This window comes from Ranitomeya imitator, chromosome 10 (assembly GCF_032444005.1).
Source record: "Ranitomeya imitator isolate aRanImi1 chromosome 10, aRanImi1.pri, whole genome shotgun sequence".
Classification (NCBI taxonomy): Eukaryota; Metazoa; Chordata; class Amphibia; order Anura; family Dendrobatidae; genus Ranitomeya; species Ranitomeya imitator.
Genome location: NC_091291.1, coordinates 123593863 through 123609792, shown reverse-complemented (window position 1 = coordinate 123609792; position 15930 = coordinate 123593863). Strand labels below are relative to the sequence as shown.

General features: G+C 42.3%; 1 protein-coding gene across 1 annotated transcript in view; it reads left to right on the top strand.

Moving 5' to 3' along the window:
• The first annotated feature begins 4362 nt into the window (after positions 1–4362).
• Positions 4363–15930, top strand: part of ANKK1 (ankyrin repeat and kinase domain containing 1) — a 67787-nt gene continuing 56219 nt past the window's right edge. The window contains exon 1 of the mRNA XM_069742605.1: positions 4363–4610. Within this exon, the coding sequence (XP_069598706.1) occupies positions 4423–4610 (188 nt within the window). The 5' untranslated portion in view covers positions 4363–4422. The remainder of the gene's footprint in view (positions 4611–15930) is intronic.

The window sequence follows — 15930 nt, the reverse complement described above, 5'->3', positions numbered from 1 at the left end:
TGAAGAAGAAGATGAATAAGGTGAAGAAGTTGATGTCAAGGATGCTGATGATGATGAAGATGAAAGTGTGGGAAAAGAAAAAAAAAAAAAAGAAAAAAAAGAAGGGGAAGGGCGTGGAATAGTGAAACATCAATATCTGACAAAATAAAAAAAATTTACATACTCAATATCTTTTTCAATCCGAACTTCTTTAAAAAAAAAAAAAAAAACATGCTATTCTATTTGATTGGACTAATCCTCATTGCCTTTAATGTCTCCGCCACCTCCCCCATACATCCTACATTATTCTTAGTTGTTTTCCTTCAGGTAGAATGAACCTACAAGGAAAGAAAGGGTTTATTTTAATTCCGATATTTTGGTCCCATTGACTTGCATTGGGATCGGGTATCGGTATCGGCGATATCCGATATTTTTTGAATATCGGCCGATCCAAACCGATACCGATACTTTCCGATATCGGAAGGTATCGCTCAACACTAGCCGTGACCAATCAGCGACTTGGATTTCCTTGACAGACAAAGGCCGCGACCAATGAATATCCGTGACAGACAGACAGAAGGACAGACAGACGGAAGTGACAATTATATAGTAGATGTTATACTGTAGCAAAATGATAGGTTATGGTTGCACTGAAAGCTATAATTTTATATTGCTCTCCAGACACTGCAGATACATTTATTTATTAACGTCCTTTTGGTCATAAATCAAACTTCCGACATCTTACATTTAATGTGTTTAGTTTTTGGAGAGCGGATTTTCAATATTACAGGTTTAGAGTTTAAATCTTGAGATTTAGGTAAAAACGTTTCAGCTGAAGTATTAGAAACATTGGTAAATATTTACCATAAAATAAATGAGGATATTGTTTTGCTCTTTTATAACAGCCTTATAATTGCCAGGTATTACTGGTATGTGTCTGAGTCATGTACAGAAAATGCGAGATTATCCTTTTACACCTCCGTATTCCTGAATGCTTAGCGCTGGGATGTAGTAATAGGGGTTGCAGAGACTATAATTATAACCATGCTTGTCTCTGTTGCAACCTATGAGTACTATAAGCAGACATAGCGAAGAATGTGCAGTAATTACACCACATGGCGAGATTTTCCTCAGCCTGACCCAAAACCGAAAGCAGATCCATAAGGAAGGAGAAATAGAAGTTATTTTTATAGGTTTTATTCCTTTGGAATCCATTTCTCACCAGCAGCACCAAAACTCCATACATGAAACAGTGCTACACTTATCCCATGCAAAAAAAGTAGAAAGTAGTCCATCCAGTAATGTGCACGAAATAGCCTTAAATTCCAAATACATACAAATGCATTTAAAATAAATAGTGACTTCAGCATAAAAATTAAGTGGCACACACTGATCACAAAGCTCAACACTAGGTTTCGCTGTCACCAGCTTCTTCAGGAGCTTTGTTTACTTTTTGCTCCTGGACATTCCATATTAGAAAGGGGCTTTGGATACTATTGTAATTCCGTCTGTAATAGTCAATATCCTGATCTTGTGCATACAGTTTATATGTTCTCTCCATTAGGGCTATTATAAGCAATCAATTACCAATCAATCTTTAGTGATTTGAAAGCATGAAGCCTTAGTAGGCAAGAAAATATTTGAGTGCATTGTACTGTAGAAGTATATCCAGTAATGTGAAATAAAAAAAACCTTTAAATACAATAACTTAAAAAGCCATCCCGAAAAAAAGGGCCTTCAACATAGAAATTCAGTAGCAAACACTGATCGCAAAACCCTGCCCAGAGTTTTGCTGTCTCTTGCTTCTTCAGGGGCACAGTTTCCTTCATTCTTGTGGATCTTCCATGTCAGAAAGGAGCTGGAAGAACATTTCATTATTAATTCAGTCTGTAATAGCCAATATCCTAGTCTTGTGCATACTGCTCGTATGCTCTCTCCATATAGATGACCTGTTAGGTTTGCAACTACCAATTAATCTTTACTAAACTATTTGAAAATTGTATAGGCTTGCTTGACAACAGTCTTTGAGTGCATTGTAGAAGACTATTCAGTAATGTGAAATAAAAAGCCTTTAATTACAAAAATGTAAAAAAGCCATCATTAAAAAAGTGCCTTCAACATAAAAATTCATTGGCATACACTAGGGATAAGCGGACCCGTGTATGTTTGGGTTTTGAATTAACTATCTGCAAAAACCCTAGTCCATGCCCTCATCATCTCCCGCCTCGACTACTGTAACCTCCTGCTCTGTGGCCTCCCCTCTAACACTCTCGCACCCCTCCAATCTATTCTAAACTCTGCTGCCCGACTAATCCACCTGTCCCCCCCCACTATTCCCTGGCTTCTCCCCTCTGTCAATCCCTTCTCTGGCTCCCCATTACCCAAAGACTCCAGTACAAAACCCTAACCATGACATACAAAGCCATCCACAACCTGTCTCCTCGTCTCCCGGTACTTACCTACACGCAACCTCCGATCCTTACAAGATCTCCTTCTCTACTCCCCTCTTATCTCCTCTTACCACAATTGTATACAAGATTTCTCTTGCGCATCACCCCTACTCTGGAACTTTCTACCACAACATATCAGACTCTCGTCTACCATCGAAACTTTCAAAAAGAACCTGAAGACCCACCTCTTCTGACAAGCCTACAACCTGCAGTAACCACCGATCGACCAAACCGCTGCTCAACCAGCTCTGCCCTCACCTACTGCATCCTCACCCATCCCTTGTAGATTGTGAGCCCTCGCGGGCAGGGTCCTCTCTCCTCCTTTACCAGTTGTGACTAGGGTTGAGCGAAACGGGTCGGCCATTTTCAGAAGTCGCCGACTTTTGGCAAGGTCGGGTTTCATGAAACCCGACCTGACCCCTGTGTGGGGTCGGCCACGAGGTCAGCGATCTTCTGAATCTGGTATCGGAATTTCGATACCGATTCCCGATATGTTTGCAATATCGGAAAAATGGGGGCGCGTCCGAGGGTGAGTATATTCTTACTTGGTCTATACTCACCCTCGGACGCGCCCTGCTTCTTTCCGGCAGCCTTCCTTCCTAAGAATCAGCGCTTGAATGACCTTCGGTGACGTCGCGGCTTGTGATTGGTCGCGTGAGCGGTCACATGGGCCGTCGCGCGACCAATCACAAGCCGCGACGTCACCGAAGGTCTTTCAAGCGCTGATTCTAAGGAAGGAAGACTGCCGGTTAGTACCAGGGCGCGTCAGAGGGTAAGTATAGCAATATTTTTTATTTTAATTCTTTCTTTTACACTTAAATATGGATCCCAGGGCCTGAAGGAGAGTTTCCTCTCCTTTAGACCCTGGGAACCATAGTAACCCATTGCAATGCATTGGGTTTCGGCCGACCCCGACTTTTTTATAGGATCGGCCGATTTCACTCGACCCGACTTTTGAAAAAGTCGGGTTTCGTGAAACCCGACCCTATCCTATAAAAGTAAAGGTCGCTCAACCCTAGTTGTGACTTGTATTGTTCAAGATTATTGTACCTGTTTTTATTATGTATACCCCTCCTCACATGTAAAGCGCCATGGAATAAATGGCGCTATAATAAATAATAATAACTTTATTTGCGTACCATAACTATACCTGAACTTGAACCTGAACCCCATAGAAGTCAATGGGGACCCAAACTTTGGTTCTCTCTCTCAGGTACTCTTGGGTTATCTCATCTCTAGCGTAGCCTGAACGCAAAGTCTGACACTGAGTTTCGCTCTTGCCAGTTTCTTCAGGGGCACCACTTCTGTCATTGATTTGGATATTGCATATTAGAACTGAGCTGTGGATAGATTTTTTCATTAAATCTGTAAAAGCCAATATGTTTGACTTGTTATCTAAATGAAGAGAACATATGAAAGGTATGCACCTGTTAGGGCTATAAACAAATAGGGTGGCCAGTAGAACTCAGAAAGCTGAAAGTGAAACATGCTAAAATGTGTAGTTATTAGCAATTACCAATTAATCTAACATGATCTATTTGAAAATCGTAGACACTTGCTTGACCACAAGGTCTTTGAGTGCATTTTAGCCATACCTTGGCTACCCGTTGGCCAACCTCAACTGTCATAAACTTAGGAAAACAAAAACAAAGTAAAACTCTAAAACAAGAGAAAGTAACACTACCTTTTGCATGATAAATAAACCGTGACTCATCTTTACTGTACTTCAAAGGTTTCCCCATGTAGGGATTAGAGAACTACTGCTGTTTTAAGTGATTCATTCTGTCCTGACATAACATACCTGAAGTTGTGAAACTGGTATATATAAGACACTATAGGACGGAATTCCACCTGCATTACACATTACCCGTTCCCGCCCTCTCTGTGTAACACCGTCATTCTCAAATCCAGGAAGAGGAACTCTTAAAAAAATCTGAAGTTGCAGTCTAACATACGAGTCCTAACAAATGTGCCAGGAGGACACCTCAGTAGCATGGCTGTGGACGGGGAAGAGAGAACTAGCAACCTGACTCAGTTTAAGAAGGAGGACTTTGAGAATGAGTGGATTCCTATAGCTCTGGGCGGATTTGGGAAAGTGTACAAAGTGAGGCACAAGAAGTGGTGGTCGGTCTATGCTGTGAAATGTTCAACCGCATTCTACGGAGATCCTGAACTTGAAAGGTATTTTATTACAACTCCTACTATGTTTCCCAATATATATCTCATAGCTAGAGAGGAGCGAGTGTCCTGAACTTTATTTTAGGCAGATTCGATTCAGCCCGAATTAAATTTTGTCCAATTCCAAAGTGCCCTGTTTTCGGTGAAAAGATGTTCTTATTCTCTGATGTCTCTCCAGACCAAAAGCGTTACAAACGAAGGAGAGACACGGGGCTATAAAAGAAAATTTTTAAAGAGGTTAGTTGTAATATCCCTACTGATCTAAGACAGTTGTTTACTAGGTTTGATCAAAGCGCTATAGCTATTCGGATAAGCAGTTATCCGAAGCTATTCGATCAACCCAATTGTCTACATCCAAGGTTGTCTAAGGCAGAGTAGAGGTTATTAGTGCCAACCCTGAAGATCTAAGGCAGGGAAAAGGTTCTGGTTACAACCCTGGTGGTCTAGGACAGTGAAGGAGTTTACTGAAAACATTCTTGGTGATCAAAAGCAGAGAAGAGGTTACTGGTAACATCCCTGGTGGTCTAGGACAGTGAAAAGGTTACCGGTAGAGGTTGGAAAAGTTGGGCTTGTTTAGCTTAGAAAAAAAGGCGCCTCAGAGGAGATCTCATTTACATGTATAAATATATGTGTTGTCAATTCAAAGGATGGCACATGACTTATTCCTTCCAAAGATCATACTAAAGGATCAGGGGGCACTCATTCCAGGTGGAAGAAAGGCGATTCCGGCAGCTATTTAGTAAAGGATTCTTTACAGTTAGAACAGTCAGACTGTGGAATGCCGACCACAGGAGGTAGTAATGGCCGACAGCTTTTATACAAGGGCCGGATGAGTTCCTCAGTACACAGAACATTGTGGGTTATCGATAATTTAGGGGCAAAAATATACATTTAGTGGAGAAAAGTTGAAGTTGATGGACCAAGGTCTTTTTTCAATCTATGCAAACAAGGTGCAGCCTCTGGTCTTGAGATGTAGCAGATCTCAGTTTGATGAATAGCGCACTGTTATTTGTGTTTTCTACGCCTTGTGTCTGCTATTGTATCAGGATGTGCCGTGATTATTCTACCTCCGTCATATACAGGCACTAAGGTAAATATTATTTACATGTCCTTGTCTTGTTTATCGCATAACTGGACCTTTGTCTGCTTTGCGTCAGAGTATCCAGGGAACGATTGATACAATTAGAAGTGTATAGAGCAGTTGAACACGCAACTTTTTACACATTCTTTTATTATCCGTCAAGTACAAATGTTTCTCGCAGCTTCATTGTGTGCATAACGCATATATTATTTGTGAAGAACACATTTTTCTGTTTTTACGGTTAACCAGCGCTCCTCTGTATAAATATTGCGCAGCGATGTCTACATCACGTGGCTGCTACAGAAATGGATTGTCATCATTTTGAGCTTTGCTACATCTTTATAATCTTTTGGGAGGACAGAGTAGAGGACAAAATCACTCAAGTCATCAAAGCAGAGACCTGGTGGAATGAAGTGTGGACAGAGAAAGACAAAGTATCAGAAAAGTGCTGAAAAGTAAATAAAACTTATATTGGATATGTTGTAGCCTGACGTTATTAGCCTTTACCGCAGTGTTCCCCAAGTCCGGTCCTCAAGAGCCACCAACAGGTCATGTTTTGAGGATTTCCTTAGTATAATACAGGTGATAATTGCATCACCTGCACAGGCAAGCATTCACTGACCTGTGTAATACTAAGGAAATCCTCAAAACATGACCTGTTAGTGGCTCTTGAGGGCCGGAGTTGGGGAACACTGCTTTACCGGAACGTGCACAGATCGGTGTATAGACTCACCGGTTTATGGGTTCGTACACGCTCATGCATATTGTGTTACTAGCAATACATAAAACATTTTTTAAAGGTAGCACCTCCTTACAAACGTCCTCCTCCCATCAAAGTTTTTATCCTCTTAATATATTGCAGTCATATTATATAGCTCTGTGTACTTACAATTGCTCATTTTGCCCTTCTACCCAGCTAATTCTTCTCTTTTCCTTTAGGTCTGTGGCATCACATGATTAAACACCGATTAGCAGAATCCTTCTAAGCTCTATGTAGAAACAAGAGGTCATTTTTTCCTTTATGACTCATGAGTCACTGGAAAGGTCTCTGGCAGAGGGAGGAGGGAGCAGCTGGGTCAGGAGTTGAAGAGGGAAATGACTTTTGCATGGAAAAGAAACTTCCTGTTTCTACATAGAACAGAGAAAAGAGAAGCATTATCTGGGTAGAAAGGTAAAATGAGCAATTGTAAGTACACAATGCTGTATAATATGAAGACTGCAATATACTAAGAGGAACGTTTGCTGGGAGTGCTTCTTTAATGAGTAAGCGTTATTAAGAAGCAATTTTACATTAATTAAACCAAGTATTCATAGTCTTCAATAATCTGGTAATTGCTCAACAATGAATAATGAATAGTTAATTTTGATAACAAAACTATATATGTATGTATGTATTTAAATTGGGTACACATTGTGGATGAATAAATAGATCACAGCTGGTTCTCTGATATTAGAATTGTAGATAGGACGTCTTTCTTCCTGGGCAAGAAATTAGTTTTGTTCCCTAATCGTGTGTAGCTAAATGCCATAGCCAAGTATTGGTTTGGTGGAGCCCACACACCGGGTATTATCCACACCAGCTCCACTCCAGCACAAATAGACTAACTCCTTCATATATTTTGTATTAGCATAGAGCTTTTCATCAAACATATTTTAACCCCTTTCTGACCTGGGACGGGATAGTACGTCCGAGGTCAGATCCCCCGCTTTGATGTAGGGCTCCAGCGCTGAGCCCGCATCAAAGCCGGGACATGTCCGCTGTTTTGAACAGCTGACATGTGCCAGCAATAGCGGTGGGTGAAATCGCGATTCACCCGCAGCTATTAACTAGTTAAATGCCGCTGTCAAGCGCTGACAGTGGCATTTAACCGGCGCTTCCAGCCGCGTGGCCGGAAATGAGAGCATCCCTGACCCCCGTCACATGATCGGGGGTCAGCGATGCTTCTGCATACTAACCATAGAGGTCCTTGAGACCTCTATGGTTACTGATCCCAGTTAGCTGTGAGCACCACCCTGTGGTCGGAGATCATAGCACACCTGCATTTCTGCTGCATAGCAGCGATCTGATGATCACTGCTATGTAGCAGAGGCGATCGAGTTGTGCCAGCTTCTAGCCTCCTATGGAGGCTATTGAAGCATGGCAAAAGTAAAAAAAAAAAAAGTAAAAAAAAAGTGAAAAAAATTAAAAAAAAAATATAAAAGTTTAAATCACCCCCCTTTCGCCCCAATCAAAATAATAAAAAAAAAAAATCAAACCTACACATATTTGGTATCGCCACGTTCAGAATCGCCCAATCTATCAATAAAAAAAAGCATTAACCTGATCGCTAAACAGCGTACCGAGAAAAAAAATCAAAACGCCAGAATTACGTTTTTTTGGTCGCCGCGACATTGCATTAAAATGCAATAATGGGCGATCAAAAGAATGTATCTGCACAGAAATGGTATAATTGAAACCGCCAGCTCAGCAAGCAAAAAATAAGCCCTCAACTGACCCCAGATCATGAAAAATGGAGACGCTACGGGTATCGGAATATGGCACAATTTATTTTTTTTAGCAAAGTTTGGAATTTTTTTTCACCACTTAGATAAAAAATAACCTAGACATGTTATGTGCCTATGAACTCGTATCAGGTCAGTTTTAGCATTTAGTGAACCTAGCAAAAAAGCCAAGCAAAAAACAAGTGTGGGATTGCACTTTTTTTGCAATTTCACCACACTTGGAATTTTTTTCCCGTTTTCTAGTACACGACATGCTAAAACCAATGATGTCGTTCAAAAGTACAACTCGTCCCGCAAAAAATAAGCCCTCAAACGGCCATATTGACGGAAAATCAAAAAAGTTATGGCTCTGGGAAGGAGGGGAGCGAAAAACGAACATGGAAAAACGGAAAATCCCAAGGTCATGAAGGGGATAAAGAGCACTTCATCTGTATTTTTTGTCCATATAGTGCTGCATGATGTTTAAAGAATAATGCAGAGGTTTTTGTGTGAAAAATATTTAGAATTGAGAGTCCTCAGTGGTTGATAGCATTTAATGTTGAACTGAAAAGATGGTAACAAATTGCGAGCTTTCCAGACTACTCAGGTCTCTTCATCAGGCATAGAGGTTTTTGTGTGAATGGTGTACACCTGTCCACTCCTAACTGATGTGCGATTTCAAAGTTGATTCTTTATTCTTCTCTGAAATGGTCTTTGTACTGTAATTCTGAACACATCATAATGCATCTGGCCTTATGGAGACGATGAAGTCTCATCATATTGCACTTGATCTTATCCTAGTGGCACCAGTGATAGATCAGAGACATAGATCACTTATCTCCTGACGTATACAGCAGAGTCTCAGTGTATCCTATGTGATGTATACAGCAGAGTCTCAGTGTATCCTATGTGATGTATACAGCAGAGTCTCAGTGTATCCTATGTGATGTATACAGCAGAGTCTCAGTGTATCCTATGAGATGTATACAGCAGAGTCTCAGTGTATCCTATGCGATGCATACAGCAGAGTCTCAGTGTATCCTATGTGATGTATACAGCAGAGTCTCAGTGTATCCTATGTGATGTATACAGCAGAGTCTTAGTGTATCCTATGCGATGTATACAGCAGAGTCTCAGTGTATCCTATGTGATGCATACAGCAGAGTCTCAGTGTATCCTATGTGATGTATACAGCAGAGTCTCAGTGTATCCTATGCGATGTATAGAGCAGAGTCTCAGTGTATCCTATGTGATGTATTTAGCAGTCTCAGTGTATCCTATGTGATGTATACAGCAGAGTCTCAGTGTATCCTATGTGATGTATACAGCAGAGTCTCAGTGTATCCTATGTGATGTATACAGCAGAGTCTCAGTGTATCCTATGCGATGTATAGAGCAGAGTCTCAGTGTATCCTATGTGATGTATTTAGCAGTCTCAGTGTATCCTATGTGATGTATACAGCAGAGTCTCAGTGTATCCTATGTGATGTATACAGCAGAGTCTCAGTGTATCCTATGTGATGTATACAGCAGAGTCTCAGTGTATCCTATGCGATGTATAGAGCAGAGTCTCAGTGTATCCTATGTGATGTATTTAGCAGTCTCAGTGTATCCTATGTGATGTATACAGCAGAGTCTCAGTGTATCCTATGTGATGTATACAGCAGAGTCTCAGTGTATCCTATGCGATGTATACAGCAGAGTCTCAGTGTATCCTATGTGATGTATTTAGCAGAGTCTCAGTGTATCCTATGTGATGTATACAGCAGAGTCTCAGTGTATCCTATGTGATGTATACAGCAGAGTCTCAGTGTATCCTATGTGATGTATACAGCAGAGTCTCAGTGTATCCTATGTGATGCACACAGTAGATTTTCAATGTGTGAAGTGTACAGCACAGTTTCAGTGTATCCTATGTCCTATATCCAACAGATTCTTAATGTTTTCAATGTGATGTATACAGTGGAGACTCAGTGTATCCTATATGATGTATACAGCAGATTTTCAATGTTTTCCATATGATGTATACAGTTTAAGATCAGTCTGTCCTATGTGACGTGTACAGTAGAGTTTCAGTGTATATTCTATGTGATGTATACAGCAGTGTCACTGTATCCTGTGTGATGTATATAGCAGAGTCTCAGTGTACCCTGTGTGATGTATACAGCAGAGTCTCAGTGTACCCTGTGTGAAGTATACAGCAGTCTCAGTGTATCCTGTGTGATGTATACAGCAGAGTCTCAATGTATCCAATGGATTGAATACAACAGAGTCTCCGTGTATCCTATGTGATCTATACTGCAGAGCTTCAGTGTATCCTACGTGATATATACACAGAGCCTCAGTTTATCGTATGTGATGAGAGAAAAGAAAGGTGGCATTCACCATAAGCTCCGATAAAAATAGCCCTTTATTCCAACAAACACATCAAAAGAGGCGGTAGGCAGAAGGTGGTCGGGAGTGTGGAAAACTGTACAAATCTCACTTCTACGGGTCCATATCAGGAGTTGGAGTAAAGGACTATTTTTACAGGAGCTTATGTGATTTCTATTGTGAAGCACCACTAAATATAGCTGCAGGTGGTGATTGCATTGAAAAAAGGATTGCCAGTAGCAATGTAATATAGAACTGTTGCCTACTAGCCTCACTTTCACAGTTTACTGTATACATCACGTATGACATATAAGTCTTAGTGTATTCTATGTGATCTCTACTGTAGATTCTCAATGTTTGCCATTTGATGTATACAGCTCAGGCATCTATGTGATCCAACTCCAGCCTATGTCCACTGACTCCTGCTGGTAAAAAATTTCTTCCTGTCAACACGCAGCAATGTAAGGCTGTTGACATCCTATAAAAATGCATTGAAGATTAGGCACATAGCAAATATATAGAGATGAGCAAAACAATTTGTAGTGAATTAATTTTGAACCCTACAAATTCAAAAAAATAATTTTACTGACAGCAAAAGATTTCATCAATTAAAGGAGAAGCACGTGATCTTGATCAAGGATGGACGGTGTCATGATCCCAATGGCAGGGGATCACAAAAGGACAAGCACAAAAAACAAAACAAGCTCTAGGGTGATGGAAACTGAGCTGACCGCGATCCTGAACCTAACACACAACTAGCTGTAGCCGGGGAACGTGCCTACGATGATTCCTAGACCTCTCGTGCCAGCCGAAGGACTAACTTCCCCTATTAGAAGAAACACAGACCTCTCTTGCCTCCAGAGAAACACCCCACAGAAATAGCAGCCCCCCACATGTAATGACGGTGAAATGAGAGGAAAGCACATATGTAGTTATGAAAACAGATTCAGCAAAATGAGGCCCGCTAAAGCTAGATAGCAGAGGATACAAAAGTGAACTGCGCGGTCAGCGAAAAACCCTACAAAAAACCATCCTGAAATTACTTGAACTCATGTGCCAACTCATGGAACATGAGGAGTAATATCAGCCCACTAGAGCAACCAGCAAAAAGGAATCACATATCTGCAAGCTGGACTAAGACAAAAATTAAGCAAAACGTGGAACAGGAAAATAAAAAACTTAGCTTGTCCTGAAGATTACAGAAGCGGGAAGCAGAGGTAACAAGACACACTGATTACATTGATAGCCGGCGAGGAAATGACAAGAAAGCCAGGTTAAATAGGAAACTCCCATATCCTGATAGAACAGGTGGACACCAGAGACCGCAGAAAACACAAGTCACCCAGTACCATCTGTAACCACCAGAGGGAGCCCAAAAACAGAATCCACAACAGTACCCCCCCCCTTGAGGAGGGGTCACCGAACCCTCACGAGAACCACCAGGGCGACCAGGATGAGCCCTATGAAATGCATGGACCAAATCAGCAGCATGAACATCAGAGGCAACCACCCAAGAATTATCCTCCTGACCATAACCCTTCCACTTGACCAAATATTGGAGTTTCCGTCTGGAAACACGAGAATCCAAGATCTTCTCCACAACATACTCCAACTCTCCCTCTACCAGCACCGGAGCAGGAGGTTCAAGCGAAGGAACAACAGGTACCTCATACCTCCGCAACAACGACCGATGGAACACATTATGAATAGCAAACGATGCCGGGAGATCCAAACGAAACGACACAGGGTTAAGAATTTCCAAGATCCTATAGGGACCGATGAACCGAGGCTTGAACTTAGGAGAAGAGACCTTCATAGGAACAAAACGAGAAGACAACCACACCAAGTCCCCAACATGAAGTCGAGGACCCACGCGGCGACGGCGATTAGCAAACTGCTGAGCCCTCTCCTGGGACAACTTCAAATTGTCCACCACATGACTCCAAATCTGATGCAATCTATCCACCACCATGTCCACTCCAGGACAATCAGAAGGCTCCACCTGACCAGAGGAAAAACGAGGATGAAACCCCGAATTACAAAAGAAAGGAAAAACCAAGGTAGCAGAACTAGCCCGATTATTAAGGGCAAATTCGGCAAGCGGCAAAAAGGTAACCCAGTCATCTTGATCAGCAGAAACAAAACACCTTAAATAAGTTTCCAAGGTCTGATTAGTTCGTTCTGTCTGGCCATTCATCTGAGGATGGAATGCAGACGAAAAGGACAAATCAATGCCCATCTTAGCACAGAACGTCCGCCAAAATCTAGACACAAACTGGGATCCCCTGTCAGAAACTATGTTCTCCGGTATCCCATGCAAACGAACCACGTTCTGAAAAAACAGAGGGACCAACTCAGAGGAGGAAGGTAACTTAGGCAAGGGTACCAGATGAACCATCTTAGAAAAGCGGTCACACACAACCCAGATGACAGACATTTTTTGAGAGACAGGGAGATCCGAAATAAAGTCCATGGAAATGTGCGTCCAAGGCCTCTTCGGGATAGGCAAAGGTGACAACAATCCACTGGCCCGAGAACAGCAAGGCTTAGCCCGAGCGCAAACTTCACAAGACTGCACAAAAGAACGCACATCCCTCGACAAGGAAGGCCACCAAAAAGACCTGGCCACCAAGTCTCTAGTTCCAAATATTCCAGGATGACCTGCCAACACAGAAGAATGGACCTCGGAGATGACTCTACTGGTCCAATTATCCGGAACAAACAGTCTTTCAGGCGGACAACGATCAGGTTTATCCGCCTGAAACTCCTGCAAAGCACGTCGCAAGTCTGGTGAGACAGCCGACAAAATCACCCCATCCCTAAGGATACCAGTGGGCTCAGAATTTCCAGGGGAGTCAGGCACAAAACTCCTAGAAAGAGCATCCGCCTTCACATTCTTTGAACCTGGCAGGTATGAAACCACAAAATCGAAACGGGAGAAAAACAGTGACCAACGAGCCTGTCTAGGATTCAGACGCTTGGCAGACTCAAGGTAAATCAGATTTTTGTGATCAGTCAAGACCACCATACGATATCTAGCACCCTCAAGCCAATGACGCCACTCCTCAAATGCCCACTTCATGGCCAAAAGCTCCCGATTACCAACATCATAACTCCGCTCAGTGGGCGAAAACTTTCTAGAAAAGAACGCACATGGCTTCATCACTGAGCAATCGGAGCTTCTCTGCGACAAAACCGCCCCCGCTCCAATCTCGGAAGCATCAACCTCAACCTGAAAAGGAAGCGAAACATCTGGCTGACGCAACACAGGAGCAGAAGAAAACCGGCGCTTAAGTTCCTGAAAGGCCTCCACAGCCGCAGGAGACCAATCAGCAACATCAGCACCCTTCTTAGTCAAATCCGTCAAAGGCTTAACAACACTAGAAAAATTAGTTATGAAACGACGATAAAAATTAGCAAAGCCCAAGAACTTCTGTAGACTCTTAAGAGATGTAGGTTGCGTCCAGTCACAAATAGCCTGAACCTTGACGGGATCTATCTCAATAGTAGAAGGGGAAAAAATATACCCCAAAAAAGAAATCTTCTGGACTCCAAAGAGACACTTTGAACCTTTTACAAACAAGGAATTGGCTCGCAGGACCTGAAACACCTTCCTGACCTGCCGAACATGGGACTCCCAGTCATCAGAAAAAACCAAAACATCATCCAAATACATAATCATAAATTTATCCAGATATTCACGGAAAATATCGTGCATAAAGGACTGGAAGACAGAAGGAGCATTAGAAAGTCCAAAAGGCATCACCAAATACTCAAAATGGCCCTCAGGCGTATTAAATGCGGTTTTCCACTCATCACCCTGCTTTATCCGCACAAGATTATACGCACCCCGAAGATCAATCTTAGTGAACCATTTAGCCCCCTTAATGAGAGCGAACAAATCAGTCAACAATGGCAAAGGATACTGATATTTGACTGTAATCTTATTCAAAAGACGGTAATCTATACAAGGCCTCAAGGAACCATCTTTTTTGGCCACGAAAAAAAAACCTGCTCCCAAAGGGGACGAAGATGGACGGATATGTCCCTTTTCCAAGGACTCCTTAACATAATCCCGCATAGCAGTATGCTCTGGCACTGACAGATTGAACAAACGTCCTTTAGGAAATTTACTGCCAGGAATCAAATCTATAGCACAATCGCAATCCCTGTGAGGAGGAAGCGAATTGAGCTTAGGCTCCTCAAAAACATCCCGATAATCAGACAAAAATACAGGAACCTCAGAAGGAGTAGATGAAGCGATAGAAATCGGAGGTGCGTCATCATGAACCCCCTGACATCCCCAGCTTAACACAGACATCGTTTTCCAGTCCAAGACTGGGTTATGAGTTTGTAACCATGGCAGACCAAGCACTAAGACATCATGTAAATTATACAGTACCAGGAAGCGAATCACCTCCTGATGAACGGGAGTCATACGCATGGTCACTTGTGTCCAGTACTGAGGTTTGTTCAAAGCCAAAGGTGTAGAGTCAATTCCTTTCAAAGGAATAGGGACTTCCAGAGGCTCCAGACTAAACCCACAGCGGTTGGCAAATGACCAATCCATAAGACTCAGGGCAGCGCCTGAATCCACATAGGCATCGACGGAAATGGCTGATAATGAACAAATCAGAGTCACAGACAGAATGAACTTAGACTGTAAAGTACTAATGGCAACAGACTTATCAACCTTTTTTGTGCGTTTAGAGCATGCTGATATAACATGAGCTGAATCACCACAATAAAAACACAACCCACTTTTCCGCCTATAGTTTTGCCGTTCACTTCTGGACTGAATTCTATCACATTGCATTGTCTCAGGTGCCTGTTCAGAAGACACCGCCAAATGGTGCACAGGTTTGCGCTCCCGTAAACGCCGATCAATCTGAATAGCCATAGTCAGACTCATTCAGACCAGTAGGCGCAGGGAACCCCACCATAACATCTTTAATGGCCTCAGAAAGGCCATCTCTGAATCTTGCAGCCAGGGCGCACTCATTCCACTGAGTAAGCACCGACCATTTCCGAAATTTCTGACAATATATTTCTGCTTCATCTTGCCCCTGAGAGAGAGCCAATAAAGCTTTTTCAGCCTGAATCTCTAGGTTAGGTTCCTCATAGAGCAAACCCAATGCCAGAAAAAACGCATCCACATTGAGCAACGCAGGATCCCCTGGTGCCAATGCAAATGCCCAACTCTGAGGGTCACCCCGCAGGAAAGATATAACAATTTTGACTTGCTGAGCAGGGTCTCCAGAGGAGCGAGATTTTAAAGAAAGAAACAACTTGCAATTGTTCCTAAAATTCAGAAAACTAGATCTATCTCCAGAAAAAAACTCTGGGATAGGAATTCTAGGTTCAGACATAGGAGCATGTACAACAAAA